This window comes from Peromyscus eremicus, chromosome 15 (assembly GCF_949786415.1).
Source record: "Peromyscus eremicus chromosome 15, PerEre_H2_v1, whole genome shotgun sequence".
Classification (NCBI taxonomy): domain Eukaryota; kingdom Metazoa; phylum Chordata; class Mammalia; order Rodentia; family Cricetidae; genus Peromyscus; species Peromyscus eremicus.
The window spans coordinates 71,478,513-71,496,014 of NC_081431.1; the positions used below are offsets into that span (position 1 = coordinate 71,478,513).

The following is a 17,502-nucleotide window of genomic DNA, read 5'->3' on the forward strand; positions in this document are numbered from 1 at the left end:
TCTAGAGGCTAGCTGTCCTCCTCCTGGGCTTAGTTTGAAGTCTTCCCCGAGCAACGTGCCTGCAAGAGTGCTCAGGTGATTTCCAGCATAGTCTTCCCTGAGGCCAGTTTAGACGCAGGACTGTTTGTGAGACTGTCATTTGTAAGGGTCAGGTGACCTCAGCGTCGGTTTCTGATCCTGGAACACATTTCAAAGAGCACATGCTTGCCCTGCTGAACTCCACAGCGGGTGAGGGGACAAACAGATGTTGAGTAATAATTAACAGCTTGCAGGGGATAGGTGGAGGTGAAAGGGGTCAAGAACCAGTGGAGATTTCCATACTCACTGGAAGAACTGCTCTCTCACGCACACACACACACGCACACACGTGTGCTCTCTCTCTCTCCCTCTCTGTGTGTGCACATATGTGCATGTGCATGTGTGTTCAGGTGCATGTGTGTACAGGTGCATGTGTGTGCAGGTGTGTGCAGGTGCATGTGTGTGTAGGCGCATGTGTGTGCAGGTGCATGTGTGTGTAGGTGCATGTGTGTGCAGGTGCATGTGTGTGTAGGTGCATATGTGTGCAGGTGCACGTGTGAGCAGGTGCATGTGTGAGCACCAGTGTATGGAAGCCAGAGGACAACCTAGGCTGTGTTGTTTCTCAGATGCTATCCACTTTTTTTTTTTTAAATCTTTGTGTGTGGATGTGGGCATGCACACACCATGGCACACAGGTGGAGTTTAGAGGTCAATATTCCCTACTGCCCTTCACCTTCCATGTTGTTCCCGAAAGGGTCTTTTTATTGTTCTCAGCTGCATATGCCAGGCTAGCCAGCCTGTGAGCTCCCAGGGATTTCCTGCCTCTTTTCACCCTACAAGCACTGGGATTGCAGATGTGATCACTACCGTACCCAGCTTTATGTGGGTGCTGGGAACCCCATCTCAAGTGGTCAGGTTAGTGCAGCAAGCATTTCTACCCACTGAGACACCCTCAGCCCCATTTTGTTTTTTGAGATGGTCTCTCTCTGGTCTAGAATTTTCTGGGTGGTCTATGTTGGCTGGTCGGTGAGCTCCAGAGACCTCTGGGTCTCATCTTACCAGAGCCGGGATTACAGCACACATGCCATCATGCCCAGCTTTTTTTACACTGCTTCTGAGGATTGAACTCAGGTCCTTGTGCTTGAAAGGTGGTTAATGAAGCCGCTGAGCCATCTCCTCAGGCCCCAGATCTGTTGGCTCATGGTGTTGCTCCATTCCCAGTTCTTCACCTCCCAGGAACAGGTGAAGTGTTTTGCGTTCTCTAAGGTCCTTTCTCCTCCAGCCACTGTGTGTGTGTTCTTAGACTTTGCCCTGATCTTGTCACAAGGGTTTCTTGAAGGGCTGGGTGAATGCACCTGTGATGAATTTTTTTTTTTTTCTGGTGCTGGGGACCAAACCCAGGGCCTTCTAGACACTAATCAAATACTTTACCACTGAGGGCCCATTTTATTTTGAGACAACATGTTGCCCAGGCTGGTCTCTCCTTTGTGGGCTCAAGTGATCCTTCTGCCCCAGCCTCCCCAAGTAGCTTCTATTGTGATTTTGTGTATGTATGCATACGTATTCACGTGTGAACACAAATGTGTGTGAGGGTACACAGGCATGCGAAACTCAGATGCTATCCCCTCCGACTGAGCCATATTGCCATTTCCACCTGAGGAGTTCATGGGAGCTGTCTGGTTTTACCAAAAGTTCATCGACCACCCATGCTGGGTCTCAGCCTGGGAAAGGGGTCCCGCAGCAGCCTGCAAGACGCAAATGGAAGGCCCTGTCTCCATTTCTGTTTCGGTCTCCCTGTTAAGTTTTGTTTCGGAAGAAGGTTCAAACATTTCGTCCTCTTACGGAGTCAAGGAGTGCAAATACTCAGGCATGGAGAGCCAGGGTAATGGGAGCTTAGAGTGCAGGGAGGCGGGCCTCTGTCCTTCCCTGTTGGAGAGGTAGGAAACCAACGCCAAGCTCAGATGTTTAAAGTAAAGAGCTATGCACTGGGGTTCAACAGAGATGGGAGCTCAGCTGGTACAGCGCTTGCCTATTATGCCTGGAGTCATGAGTCTGATTCCCAGGACCACACACACCAGGCTTGGTGGTGCACACCTGTAATTCTAGCACTTGGAAAGTGAAGGTAAGAGGATCAAGCGTTCAAGGCCATCTTTAGCCACCTAGGGACTAGCAGACCAGCCTGGGCTACAGGAGACACTGTCTCAAAATAACAAGAATTCCAGCTCGTTACCAAGTAGCTTGGGCAAGTCTTGGGCCTTTGAGGAGCTGTCTCCCATCCACAGAGAGCATGGCTTAACTTCCTGATGTGTCTACTTTCCATGGAGCCCTCCATGCCACATCAGGGATAAGGAAAGGGGCTTCAGGTGTCCCACGACTTCATCAGCTTAATTTAGCTACTGTCCTCAATGCACTGAGGCAGCTTTAGGGCAGATGAGTTGCTGTAGGGGACAAACGAGAGCTGTCTAAGGCCAAGAGTCTTGATTGCTCATGTTTTCTGAGCTTGTCCTTAAAAGCGAGCTGGTATCTGAAGGCAGGGAAGCTCCCTGCTCCTGCAGGGAAAAGTTGGGGAGTGGTCTAGAACACACCTCCTCCCCAGGTGGTAAAAGATTGATACACACAGACTAGGGTTTTCTGGGTGTCATTTATTCGCCTGCCTCTTCTGGAGCCCCTGACTTGCTCTCTCAGAAGAACAAGAAAGACCAGACCACAGGCCTGTTTCCTGTGCTCCGTGGTGACCCAGTCTCGCTTAGCTCTGAGGAAGCTCAGACCTGGAGGAAGGCCTTTCAGCCACCGGAACACAAAACGGCTGTTAGGGAGAGAGCCGTCCTACTGAGCGTCCTGCTTTGTCCACGGCCAGCCTTGCCGCAGCCTCAGATGACACTGGCCCTGGGAGTGCTCCGGCTCTGCTCCGAGGTGCTGGCCTTGGTGCTGTGGGTGGGACCACTGGCGGCGTGGCTGAAGGAGCTGCTGAGGGCCACAGGGCGCAGCGGGAACCCTTGCAGGTACCACTGGCGCCATTTTTTCTGAACTTCCAGCTGCACCTGCCCGAGACCGGCCGTCAGCTGCAGCAATCGCTTGAGAGGGAAGGACGGGCCTGTGCCTAGAACCTGACTCACTGATTAGTCCCGGTGCTCCTGTTCTCACGGCCCTGCTGTGTCCCCTCACCTATAGGTCTCTGACCATTTCCCGCCCATGTATAGAAGGTACTGAGAGCCCTCTCTACCCTGGGGCACTTGTACAGGCTATCTTTAATTTTTTTAAATTATTTTTTACTTTATCTATCTATCTATCTATCTATCTATCTATCTATCTATCTATTTGTAGAGACAGGTGTGAACACACATGCGTGCCATGGCATTCTTGTGAAGGTCAGGGGACAACTTGACCTCTCCTTCCTCATCAGTTCTGGGGATCAAAGTCAGACTGTCAGGCTTAGGGACGGCGCCCATTCACCTGCTGAGGCATCCTGCTGGGCTGTACCTGGCATCTGCTAACACTGTGTTCCTCAGAAAAGGTGTGAGATTTGTTCCATAAACTGCAGAATCAAGTGTCCAAACCTGCATGCTCGCTCCCGTAACCGCCTCTCTCTATCCGGGATCTGAGGGTTTGCTCTGTAGACATTTCCTCTGTGGTTCCCAAGAGAACACTCGGACCTCTGAATTCGGGTTTGATGTTTGATTTTTGGGAAACGTCTGAGGTCATATTCTCATTCAAGTGTGTGAACCAGACAGATTGGCCAACAGCCCCAGAGACACTTGGCTTGTACGTAGTACCTGTTTAACCAGGGTCAATGACTGGCACTTCATATCCTGAAACCTTAGTCTCTGTGCAAGGCCGGGCCAGTTCCAAGTGGCCCACTTCACTCAGGGGAAGACTGAGCTCCAGGCCGGAAGTGACCCAGGTCACCCACAGACCCAGCAGCAGAACTATCAGGAACTTGGGTTCTGAGTGGGAACTGGGCTCCTCTGGCTTATCTGAGCTTGCCCACAGATAAGAAGCACCCAGAGAGTTTGGTAAGGAACACTTAACAGGCCCAGCCCAGCCCCACAGAATCTATTTCTGCTGGCTCTATCCTGGGGACATTGCCCAAGATGTGACTTAGCATACTCCCAGGGGACTCTGCCAAGCACTGCCCCAGCACCCTTCCCAACCCCCTTCCACTGCTCTCTCCAGGGAGCTCCTGTCATGGAATTCCATGGTTCCCCAGGACACTCACCTCACCATTGAGGAAGCAGTAAAGGATGGCTACCACCAGCCCCTGCCAGAAGGAACTGTGTTAGTTCATGGGTTGTAGACTTAGCTGATGATCCCTCCCACCTGCTCCTGCCCTTGTCCTTGAGCGAGCACACACACACACACACACACACACACACACACACACACACGGACACGGACACGGACACGGACACGGACACACACGGACACACACGTACACATGCACGCACATTGAATGTATGTGCACACACGCACACCTCTCCCTCTCTTTCATGGTCTTTTAGCCTGGGGGGATTCCCTACCTTGGGGTCCACAGTACACTGATGTGACATCCTTGCTCAACACAGACAGGAGTCACTTGTATCTATTGACCCTGAGGCCTACCTAGCATATGGCCTCCCAACTCCCGTGTCAGCGGTGATAAGGGAAGAGCTTCTGACTTGGACCCTGACTAATGGCATGGTTCGGGTCTCTGGAATTGATAGAGAGGCCCATTCAGGACAACAGAGACAGGAGGCCCCGGAAGTATCACCCCTAGCCCGTTGTGAGGGCCAGGGTCACCCCAGTGGGAGATCCTGGGCTCACAAGGAAGATGACCAATTCCTGCTGAAGAACAGACATCTGGTCAGAGCAAAGCATGTGTGAGTGCAGGTCTAACAAGTGGGAGCAGCTCTGGGGTCCAGGCTGTGTCTCCGGACGTGGAGGGTGGAGTTTAGCTGGACCTTCTCTGGGAGCTCCTGTTTTCCCGATGCCATTCCCCGGGTCCCAGCATGCATCCGGCCCGGGTTAGGGATGTCAGTCTGCAATGCCTGCAGAGCCACGGGTGATGTGTGATGATTGCTACTGTCAACTTGATGGAGACTAGAATCACCTAGGAGGAGAGCCTCTGAGCATGCCTGTGAGGGGTTTTCTAGATTAATCAAGGTAGGAAGACTCTCCCCAAGTGTCCAATGGAGAGAAAGTCAACTGAGCACCACAGTGCCACCAGCTGCCTCAGGCCCTGCTGCCAAGATTTCTCCACCATCATGGGCTGTACCCTAGAACTGAGGCAAATTAAAGCCTGCCTCCTTTCCCTACACTGTTCCTGTCAGGGTGTTTTATCACAGCAATGGGAAAGTGACTAATCCACAGAGAACCTGCTTCCTCCCTCTCTTAGAGCCCACCTTACCATCCCGCCTTCTTCACAGGCCCGCCCTCTGTCTCCCTGATAATCTTCCTCCCCCAAGGGGCTTCCATACAACTTAAAACTTTAGCGGGCCTGGCCTCTCTTCTCTAGCCTTTAGCTACTTACCGCATTGAAGGACCCCAAAGGGCAATGGACCTACCCCTCCATGGTGGGCTTAATATCTACAAGTGCTCAGGAATATTGGCTTTGTGAGGTGTGTGTGTGTGTACGTGCGCATGTGTGTTTGGGTACACTTATGTGTAAGTACACATGTGCTGACTGATGAAGGCCTGAAGTCAACCAGTCCACACCGGTCATTATCCTCAATCAGGTCTCTGCAAGCTTTTAAAAGACAGGTTTCTTTGGACTCTTAGTGGCCAGACAGCTGACTCATGAGCTCCCGGGATCCACCTGTCTCGGGCCCCTCAGTACTTGGGTTACTGGCACCCCCACCCCAGCTTTTTACATGTGAGTCAGGGGTTCTAACCCAGGCCCTCAGACTTGAGCAGTGAGCATGAGCACTTTGCCCACTGAGGAATCTCCCCAGGCTGTTTCTGAAGGGGGCAGGACTTGAACCCAAGGCCCATGCATGCTAAGCATATGTTCTACCATGGAGATATGAAGCCAGAATACTCTGGTGAGTTGTTGTTGTTGTTGTTGTTGTGGTGGTGGTGGTGGTGTATATGTTTTTTTCTTAGAGATTTGTTTTTATCTATATGCAGTTATGTATATTTGTGTATATGTGTGTATGCTGTATGTGTTCAGGCATCTGTGGGAGCCAGAAGAGAGCATCAGATCCCCCAGAACTAGTTACAGGAGACTGTGAGCCACCTGATAAGGATGCTGGGAACCAAACTCGAGTCCTCTGCAAGAGCAATAAGAACTCTTAGGCACTGAACCATCCCTCCAGCCCACGGCCCCCATCTCTTTTCTTTTAGGAGACAGGATCTGGCTACATTCTCTGGGATGGTTGGTAGATGCAGGCTCATTCTGTTATTCTCTTCACTTTGGTACGTGGAAGAAACTTTGATATGATTATATATGAATACACATACGTATAGATGGGTACATATACATATTTCATTTAAAGTATTTATATACATAGGAACATGCACACACTGTTTTGGGAACAGAATCTCACAAGCCACTGGCTGGCTTGTGACTTGCAGTGTAGCCCAGGCCTGTGCCTCCCAAGGGCTGGGATGACCACCAAGCCCAGCTATTTATACATTTTTAATGACCTTCTCATTTATAAGCAAGTCCATGGGACATGAGGAAAGCGTTCCTATTTTTTTGTTTGTTTGTTTGTTTGTGTTTTTTTTAAATCTTATCTTCCCAGTTCTGGGAACAGGAAGTCCCTATCTCTGAACGCTCACTGCCCACTTTGGTGGTCAAGCCAAGTACTTCCAACGGCCTGGACCTCAAAGCCCCTGACGGGATGGGTCGTGGTGAACCCACTGTTACGTGTGCAGTAGGAACGGGGTGCTGGCAGAGGCCCTGGTCAGGGAAGCTTCTCAGAGAAGGGTACAAGGGACAGCCTGGGGTTGGGTTTGAAATAGGAGAGAGGTCAAGATCTGTGTCCCCAGTGAAGAGTCTTCCCTGGAATCCACAGCAGTAGTGATAGCTCTGCCTACCAGGAGCAGAAGCCAAGGGATGAAGGAAGAGTGGAGGCCTCACTTTGAGGAGGGGTCCCCTCCCCATTGGGAGGGCTCTGCTAGAGTCTTGCTGCCTATGGGAATATTAGCAAGGAAAACTAGCGGGGATGGGTGGGGGTTGGGAGATAGATGTCCTCAAGCCCTATAGCATGATCACAAGGCTTTTTTGGGGCAATGGGCTTGCTTTCATTGGTGTGTGTGCGTGTGCGTGTGCGTGTGTGTGTGTGTTGGTGTATGTGTGTGTGTATGTGTTGATATGTGTATATGTATGTCTCTGTCTACATACGTGTGTGAACACATGCATGCACAGATTGTACTGGGGATGGAAACTAGGGTCTCAGGCATGCAGGGCAAACGCTCTACCAGTAAGCCACAGGCCAAGTCCGCTGGCCTTCGTCTAATGAATACTGTAAGTCTGGAAACAAACTGTTCTTTTGGCTTCTGGAAAGCTCCAAACCCAGGCTGACCTCAAACTTGCTCTGTAGTGAAGGATGACCTTGACTCCCACCTCCTCCCAAGTACTTGGATTACAAAGTACACTACCAAACACCAGGTTTATATTTTTTTCCACTGATAAGTCATCTACATATTTTTTCTCCCTCTGTTGTTGCTGAAAGTGACTTTATGTTGTTTTTGGAAAGAAATGGCTACGTACAAAAAAATAAAGTAACAATGTGAGGCTTGAGACTCCAACTAGGAAATCTTCTCACCCTTTTTTGTTATTGCCGCCCTAACTTCACAACATCTTAGTGAATTAGAGGTAGGTGGCCTCCCCCACCTCCCGTCAAATGATTCTGGTGAAAACCCCAACAGCCAGGGGCTAAGAAGACCGCTCAGTGGGCAAGCACCAGGCCCTGAGTTCCAACCCAGAACCCATCTAAAGTATCTGCTGTGTGGCGCACTCAGGAGACAGTGATTGGCAGGTCTCTGGGCTGGCTGGCCAGCTAGCGTGGTCTAGCCTACTTGGGAAGTTCCAGGCTCCAGGGAGATCCTATCTAAAAAACAAACAACAAAACAAAAAACAAAAAACAAAACAAAACAAAAAAAAAAAAAAAAACAAGTGGGCAGTAGCTGAGGAATGCTGTCCCCTGGCACACTCACAAGCGCACACACACACACACACACACACACACACACGTCCAGCATCCTCTTGCCACCCACTCCCACTTCCTGCTCCTGGCGGTGACTTGAGTCCAGCCTGAACTCCCTTAACTGATTTTTAAATAACATGCTGACGGTGCGAGTTTCCAGTTTCTCGGTTTTCGGCGTTTCCTCTGGACTTTGCAGTAAGAAGAGGAGGCTCATCTGCCTGCCTGTGGCTCTCCACCGTGTGCCCCTCACTGGGGCTGGTAATGTCCTACCTGCTAAGGTTGTGTAACACTCTGTACGCCATGCTCGGTGGATTTCCGCTTTCTTTCTCCCAGGAGTCCACCTCCCCCTTTCCAGTACGCTTTTACTATTGGAGACTGAAAATCAGTTGGTATCCTAAGGTCCTCCCGCTGTGGCCCCTGGGTTGACACTGTATGAGACTGACGTTCGGGCTTGCTATCTCTGCAGCCTCATTGCTCTCTAAGGAGATTGAAAGTGTGTGTGTGTGTGTGTGTGTGTGTGTGTGTGTGTGTGTGTACATGTGTGCAGGTGAATGTGTGTTCATAGATGTGGAGGTCTTAGGTGTCCTTTGACTTTGTGTTTATCATAGGGTCTCTCATTGGCCTGGAACTTCTCCAAGTAAGCTAGGCTAGCTCAGTAGTGAGCTCCAGGGATCCCTGTGCCTCTGGTCCTGTCTCAGCATCAATGCGATTACAGGCATGCACTCCACACGCAGGTTTTCTGTAGGATCTGGGGGCTGAACTCAGGGTCCCCTGCTCTCCATGCCCATGCTCCACTGACTGAGCCATTGCTCTAGTCCTGAGGAATCCTCTCATGAGTCACAATCCCCAAAACTTACCTGGAAGGAGCCCAGGGCCAATTCAAAGAACAGCCGGACCTCCATGGCGTCCTCTGTGGAGAAGGCGAAGACAATGTAGTGGATGCCGAAGAGGGGGATCAGCAGGAGGGTGGACTTGGCGAGGCGCCTGGGGACACAGGGACATGCTGCCACTCCTGACCTGCCCCAAGCCCTCCTCACACAGGGCTCGACTCATCTAGGGCCTGATTGTTTCAAGTTTTGCTGCAATGTCTCCAGATATTTCTTCAATTTGGGGGTTTGTTTGTTTTTCTGGGTCATCTATCTATCTATCTATCTATCTATCTATCTATCTATCTAACTACATCTGTTGTCTGTGTACCTAGCAGCGATTTATCTATCATTTGTCGATTACCTTTGTATGTACCTGCTTATCTATCATGTACCAATCAACTGTTTATCACCTACCTATCTACCATCTTTGAATGTTTGTATCTGTATGTATCATCCATCTATATAACTACCTATGTGGCCTCTACCTGTCTACCCACCTATCTATGATCTGTGTATTTTGCAGTGCTGGGTGCTGAACCTCGACCCTCACTCACTCTAGGCAAGTATTCTGTGACAGAATAACATCTCCAACATGTTTTCACTTATTTTGCAGAGTCCCCAAAGTCCCCACAGTCCCCACATGCTCATCACCCAGACGCAACACTCGCCAGACTCATGGCCAAGTCTCAGTGCTTCCGGCCACCCACCTCTATCGGTAACATCTAAATAAATATCCATTCAACAACTTGACTAGCGTATAAACCAGAGGCCTGTGCTAGTGCTGCTGTGCTCAACAAATGTGGAGAACCAGCTTTCTGCCTTGCTGTGCCCTTTCTACCCCACCTCATCTCAACACCTCCCACCCACTTCCCCCGCCTCCCAGGCTTGCGGTGGTCAGATCTCTGCTTGCAGGCTTCCTGTCTGATTTCAGTTTTTTCTCCCCACAGTGTCCAAGCCTTCATAGTCAGGCATATTTCTACCTGCCCACCCCAGTTACACCATAGGTATGCCTCAGGCCTGGCTTTGTACTCAGCACTAGTGGAGTAAACAGTAGGTGCTCAATAGATGCTTGCTGACTGCCCCAGCAGGCCAAGCTTTTTGCCTTACACTTACTTATACTGGTTCACTTCATTTCCTCTTGTTTCTTGGCTTCTGAGTTTTCTCATCAGGATTCTTAGAATGTTTATGAAAAAGATGAAATTGATCTGTAAAGCACAAGACAGAGGTCAAGCTAAAGGGGTCTTGTTTCCTGAGTCCTCTGTCCTGGCCCTGACCCCTAGAGCTGGGGACAGGAAAGACGCCCCAGCCAGGACAGCAAATCATGGTTGTTCATCCCTGAGCCCAGAGTTCCGGTGACACATAAATCCAGAGACCACAGCTGGAAGCGAAGCACCCTGAGTCCCAGCTCAGTGGCTCATGGGTCTAAGAAGCAATTGCCAGCCAGACCACTCGCTCTTGGGGCTTGGAGTCCCCTGTAAATCTTGATGAATGCAGGTTTGGCTGAGCGTTGGATCCTTTTTTTTTTTTTAATTTTATTACTTTAATTATATCTGTGTTTGCACACATTCTCCCACATGCACACACATTCTCCCACACATGTGCACACACGTGCGTGTGGCCGTCAAAGGCTAACTTGCAGTAGCCACTTATCTCTTCCACTGCAGATTCTGGTGATGGAACTCCAGTGGTGAGGTGTGCACAGCAGGTGCTTTTTCTCACTGAGCATCGGACCAGCCCACACTTTTCTCTTTAATACAGCATTCTACAGCGGAGCTCAGACAAGCCCCAAACTCTCAACTCTCCTGCCTCTGTCTCCAGAGTGATGAAATTTGGGATATTTGGGAGTTGATATTCTCAAATCTATGAGCTCTAGGTCCTAGTGAGAGACCGTGTCTCAAGGGATAAGGTGAATGACTCCCGACAAGCCTTACTCACTCCGTCCTGCCACTCTTTAGGGAACAGTTCGTCTGCCAGCCTCTGGGATCCTGCAGTTTCTACCCTCATGGCACCCGCTAGGAACTCAAGCTCCAGGCTGTCCAACCCTGGGGTTACTCATTGGTCCAGTGTCCCGTACTTGTCCCCAGCTCAGGAGAGGATGGCTACTCACCAGGATGGACAGAATCACAGGCCCTCGAATAAGCCACCAGATGTAAGTGTTGGAGTTGATGTCCCAGCATCTATGGAAGAGAGTGTTTAGGCATCATTAGGAGTGGGGACCTAGGCTGACTGGCAGACATGTTTCCCAGGGCAACCCTTGGAAGGAAGACTGTGTTTATGCCTTTCGTCATCACAACATGTGCCCACCACCATTAAGGTCTGTTCCTCTCAGGGCTGGAGAGATGGCTCAGTGGTTAAGAACACACACTATTCTTGCAGAGAACCTGAGTTCAGTTCCCAGCATCCATGTAGAGCAGCTCACAACCACCTGTAATTCCAGATCCCAGGGATCCAATGCCCTCTTCGGCTTCCATGGGCATCTACACACACATGCACACACCTGCACATATGCACATAATTAAAACATTCTTTAATCTTAAGGATATATCTATCCTTCTCTGCTACATCCAGTTAATGCAGTGCTGGAATCAAACTCTGGACCTCATGCATTCGAGGCAAGCATTCCCGGGCCAGCAGCATGAGGCTGGTTGAATGCCTAGCTGCAGAGCCAGCCACTCCAGAGGCTGGCTGTAAATGCTGTGCCGGGATCTTGCTTCTCCTCCTCCTACCAGCTTACCCGATGTCTTCTAGAAAGTGCCTGGAGATAGCCCATGAAGCAACAAACATGGCCGGAGAACCTGACGGTCAAAACAAAGGGAGACACAGCATGATGTTTGATGTTGACTGTCGGCTTGACAGAGTTTAGAATGACTGAACACACAAGACTCTGGGTGTGCCTTCAAGGGACTCTCTAGGTAAGGTTAATTGAGGTGGGACGACCCACCCCAAACGTGGGCAGCACTATCCCATGGGCTGAATAGAAAGGAGAAAGTGAGCATCCATCTCTCTCTGCTTCCTGACTGTGGATATAATGTGAGCAGCTGCTTCAGGCTCCTGCTGCCATGATGGACTGTCCCTTCAAACTGTGAGCCAAACAAACCCTTTCTTAAGCTGCCTCTGTCAGGATATTTTCCCACAACCATGAGACAAGCGATTAATACAGGTAGGAGAGAAGGAACTCCTGCGTCAACACAAGGCACGGTGAGTGGACATTTATCCTTGTCTGGGTACCAGGCGGATGACAAGATTTTATTGCCATGGAAATCCCTTTGGCATCTTAGATTAGTATGCAGCCACATGCTTCCAGGGTTCTGTCAGCACCCTAAGAACTGCAGTGGGTTCATATGGAACCTAAGAGCCACATGGAGTTAGAATACTCTCAGGAACCTGGGCCAGATTCCTGAGGACTTCCGGAAGGGAGAGAAAGCATATGGATGCAGTTTGGTGAGGCCCTGGTTTGAGGTGGGATATACCTGGAGGAGTGGGGTAGACAGAGGAGGAGCCAGCTGGTGGAAAAGCCGTTAACTTTGCTGAAGTATTGCCTTATGAAAACCTTGTCCCCTGGGGCTGGGGAGACGCACAGTGGGTGAGAATGCTTGGCTGTGTGGTCACGAACTCCTGAACTTGAGTTCCCAGAAGCCATATAAAAAGCTGGCACCAGGAGCCCACATCGTCAGGTCTGGCTGTTTGCTTTGCTTTACTTTTTCTTTGAGACAATCTCATTTAGCCCAGGCTGGCCTGGAACTCAATACGTAACTGAGGATGACCTTGAACTCCTGATTTTCTTGCCTCTACTTGAGTGCTGGGCTGACCGGTGAGCACCAGCATGCTGGGTGCTAGAGACCGAACCTAGAACTTTGTACCTGCTGGGCAAGCTCTCTAGTATCTCACTGTGTGGGAGACAGGTTTCCCGGTGTTAGCAGTGGCCTCCAGCTCCTGGACGGAAGCCACACTCCCGCCACAGCCTCCCTGGTGGCCGAGGCCCCAGGAGAGCACCACTGTGCCCAGCTTGCTTAGTTTTTCACTGAAGTTTATGCAGTGATTCTATTGGATTTGCTGGTCTATACAGTGGATGGAGAGAGGTCAGGTGCCCAGGCTACTATGTTTTTAGATCTCTAGGAGGCAAATCTCTGCCTCACTCTGCTCCCCTGACTCCAACCAAAGGCATTAAAGGATGCTTTTCAGAATAAACTGAATGACCCTAGACAAAAGGCCTAGAAATAGGGCTGCTGGGATGGCTTGTTGGTAAGAGTACTTGCCACTAAGCCTCATAATCTAAGTTTGATCCCCGGACTGAAGAACCGACTCCCACAAACTGTCCTCTCACCTCTACATCTGTACTGTGGCATGTGTATGTACTGCACAACACACACACAAACACACACACACACACATACACAGATATACATACACACATACATACACATGCATACACACACATACATACACACATACACATATACACATACCTGTACATAATAAACAAATAAATGCAACTTTTCAAAAAAGCCTAGAAATCGCTGAGGACCCCCAATACAGTAGCCACTTCCAGGCTGGTTTCCCTGGGGAAATGGGGCTTTCCATCAACGCTGGACTGACTCATTCTTAACTACGAACAGAGAGCCAAGGTCACGGACGGACATCAGATTACATCAAAAGCTAGAAACAAAACAAGCAGAGAAAAGGGACTGAGAGGAAACAGACCATGCAGGGAGCAGAAGGAACTTGAACAAAACAACCCCAAGGAGATCAGAGAGAGTCGGGAAAGATTATATCTACAAGAGACAGCAGGATGCTGCCAACCGGGAGCATCCAGAGAACAAAGAATGAGGGCAGAGAAACGAACACACGGTTTCCAAAATAAACAGTCAGTGGAGGAGCTGGAAGATAACGCAAGATCCCCGGAAGGCAGAAGAGACCAACGGAACCTCGGGAGGCAGAGCAGGAGCTGAGAACAAGGGAGGATGGATCAGTGATTAAAGAGTTTCAGCAGAGCCCGAAGCCAGGGCAGGAGGAAAGGATCTAAGAGATAGCCTAGGAACATTTTCCAAAGCTACACTACATACACACACACACACATAGACACACACATTACACACAAAATTCAGGTTGACAAAACATATAAGAACTTAGAGATTTCCTTATTGCATTTAATGATTTGGGGAATAAGACTGAAGGGTTTTTCAGAGGATTTGGAAGAATTAGTAAAAATAGTCTGATTGGTCGCCTCTCTTCTGGTCTACCGGAGAGACGAGCCCCTAGCACCTGGAGACTTAGACAAGCGGAAGAGTCAGAGGAGGGCATTCCTCGGAGAGACATTTGTTAATTAAGTGCACAAAGGAGGGAGAGGAGCTGGAGAGACGACTTGATGGTTAAGAGTACTTGCTGCTCTTTTAGAGGATCCGGTTCAGTTCCCAGCACCCAGCTGGTTGGCTCACAACTGCCTGTAACTCCAGCTCCAGGGGATCTGATGCCCTCTTCTGGCCCCCACAGGTACTGCACTTACACACACAAAGCCACAGCAACACACACACACACACACACACACACACACACACAAAATTAAAAAATAAAATCTTTAAAGGCACCAGGGAGAAGCCAAATGAAGTTAGCAGTTAGGAAACATGATTATCTCTCTAAACTTTTGAGTCACTCACAGGAACCTGAATCTGCTTAAGCCCAATGGGTAAATTACATCTGTATCAAAATACTACTACTGATAATAATGTACAAATATAATGTGACTCCAGGAACAATAAAACATTAAATAAACAGAAAACAAAATAATTGCACACCACTTGGCTCACGGTAAATGGTATTTTCACAGCTCTGATAACGTTCACACTGGATATGTAAATGAACACGTGGGCTTACGCCACAGCTGTGACAACTAGCAATGAGGAACATAGGTGCAGATGAGGAGTTCTGTACCTTTATCTTCCATCGGAACTCAAAAACAATGTTTCAGGTGGAAGATCAAGAAAGCGTGGTGTGTTGTTCAGGAATGCGAGAATACAGGCTGGGGAGACGGTTCACTGGGTAAGAAGCTTGCCTTGCCAGCATGGGGGGGTCTGAGTTCAAGTCCCAGAACTCGAGAAAAAGCTGTGTGAGGTGATGCATGCTTGTAATGCCAGCACTGGGGAGGTGGAGACAGGCAGAGTCCTGGAGCCTGAGCACCAGTCAGCCTAGCACTTAGAAAGTTCAGCACCCATCTTCCTGGTGGATGGATCCCAAGACGTGAGGCCTGGGGTGGTCCTCTGGCACGCACATGGGTACCCTCTCAGGTGCACCATCCCCCACGGAGAGAGGAACACGAGGATGAACGTTCGGAGGAACAGCAGAGCTGAAGAGCAGGGCTGGGGAGTGTGGCCCAGTGGTAGAGCACGTGTGTAGTATACAAGAGGCCCTGGGTCCAATCCCAAACACTTTTACATCTCCCTTCTTGACTGAAGTCCTGTGGGTGATGGGATTGCTAATCTGGTGTTAGTAATCTTTACATTGCTTTAGTAAATATGTGTGGGAGACAGCATCTCCTGTTGCCCAGACTGTCCTCGAACTCACTGTGTGTGTAAGAGAACGGCCTTGTATTTGCAATCCTGGGATGACAGGTGTGCACCACCAACCAGGTTAGTGCCGTCCAGGGAGTCGATTCGTGAATGGAACGCAAGTGCTCTCCCAGCTGAACCACACCCCCCAGCCTTAACTCCTGTACTTTTGTGAGCCCTGAACACAAAGAACTGCTTGGCATTGAGTCAATTGGGGTCCTGATCTTATAGATTTCCCAAATACTGACAGATTAGGGCTGTGGAGCTCTGAGAGCTGCATTCTAAATCGGGGGCAGTCCAAGGCAAGTCCCTGATCCCCACGGGATTACTCGCCTATGCAGACATCTGCAGGGCCCCACAAGCCCCTTCTGGTCAAGGGTCATGTGCTAAATAGGCCGAAGTTCTGGAGCAGGAGGGGCAGTGTGTTTTGCCAGCCTCCCTGATGGTCTGATGGAGAGATGTGACTCTAGCCTGTGGGGATTTAGACATAGTTAAAGGCACTGGGCAGACACCAAACGAAGCTGTGAACCACTCGAAGGAACCTTAATTCTACCTAAAACCTTGAGGTTACTTACCTATGTGATAAATCAAAATAACAATAAAAGGGTAGGTAGATGGACAGATGGGTGGACTGATGGATGGGTTTGGGCTTCATAAGTGATGGCTAGATAGGTGTATGGGGAGGTGCATGGGTGTATGAATGGATACATGGGTAGGGGTATCGGTGTGTGTATGTATGTACGCATGGGTGGGTGGGTATAGATTGTGTTCACAAGTGGGTAGATGGATGGGTAGGTAGACAGATATTTGGCACCTAAGTGACTGAGTGGGTGGGTGAGTGGGTGGGTAGGTGGATGTTTGTTACTGGCAGGTAACCCTGGATCCACCCTAGTCTAGAGTATGAGTTGAACATATGTGTCCCATCTCTGAGCTCAAGTCTCTGAGAGACTTCTGGAGGTTTGTGACTTGATTAAGTGACCAGTGTAAAGCACCAAGCCACCACCTGGAATATAGTAAGTGATGGAGAAACAGAAGTTATTTCCCTTGGCCAGAAAGGACAGGAGAAAAACATGCTATGGGGCCTTTGCACAACTGGATTGCTATCATTGTCTCTTTCCTAGAAACTGAATCCTGAGCATCCTTTGGAAACCAGGTAGTTTGAGAGGCTTGGGGCCATCAGTGCATTCCAGTGCATTCCATTCTCTCAGGCCCCTGTGGTTGTCTCAGTCACATATATGAGATAAATGGGACTCTGTGTGTGTGTGTGTGTGTGTGTGTGTGTGTGTGTGTGTGTGTACCCAGAGGTTCCTCGTCTTTATCTTATTGGAGCTTGATAGTGAGAAAACAGGCATCCCACAAGCTCCTGGTGATAACACAGAAAACAGTGGGGATAAAGCTGCTGTTACAAACGGCAATGTAAAGGCAGAAGGGAAAACATTAAATGTCAGAATTCGGCTTGGTGTGAAGTTGGTGATCTCTGTACTCGTCGGTTATGTGGGTCAGTTTGTCTTCTGTATGCTGAAGTCTGTCTGAGCCATCTCTCCTGAGTCCAGACTTGCAAGGATCCCCATAAAGAGGGCACGAGAAGGAATCATCTATGGAAGAGGAGGCAAGTGCTGGGCAGAATAAAATTGGAAAGAGCTCAGATTCCCGACGTTGAGTTGATGCTAAATTACAGCTCTTATTTCACATTTGAAAGAAAGGAACCTGAGGTTGGTGGATTAAACATCCAGCACCTTGCCAAAGATTACCCAAGTTAGTTCAGTGTGGATCCGGGACTAGACAAGACATCCCCGGTTTCTTTCCCTGCATAGTCTACAGGTTGAATGGATAGGCAGGTGGGTGTATGGTGGATAGTTTGGTGAGTGGATTGATGGGTGGATGGATGGAGTTGCAACTAGAAACGGAATCCTCCCATCTCTCAAATTAGCATCCTTCCCTGCAAAC

General features: G+C 49.5%; 1 protein-coding gene across 1 annotated transcript in view; it reads right to left on the reverse strand.

Moving 5' to 3' along the window:
* Positions 1 to 2,665: 2,665 nt before the first annotated feature.
* Sctr (secretin receptor) overlaps positions 2,666 to 17,502 on the reverse strand; it is a 49,346-nt gene continuing 34,509 nt past the window's right edge. The window contains exons 8-13 of the mRNA XM_059280203.1: positions 11,748 to 11,808; positions 11,121 to 11,190; positions 10,127 to 10,218; positions 9,002 to 9,128; positions 4,235 to 4,276; positions 2,666 to 3,059 (exon numbers count right to left, since the gene is read on the reverse strand). Coding sequence (XP_059136186.1) covers positions 2,889 to 3,059; positions 4,235 to 4,276; positions 9,002 to 9,128; positions 10,127 to 10,218; positions 11,121 to 11,190; positions 11,748 to 11,808 — 563 coding nt within the window. The 3' untranslated portion in view covers positions 2,666 to 2,888. The remainder of the gene's footprint in view (positions 3,060 to 4,234; positions 4,277 to 9,001; positions 9,129 to 10,126; positions 10,219 to 11,120; positions 11,191 to 11,747; positions 11,809 to 17,502) is intronic.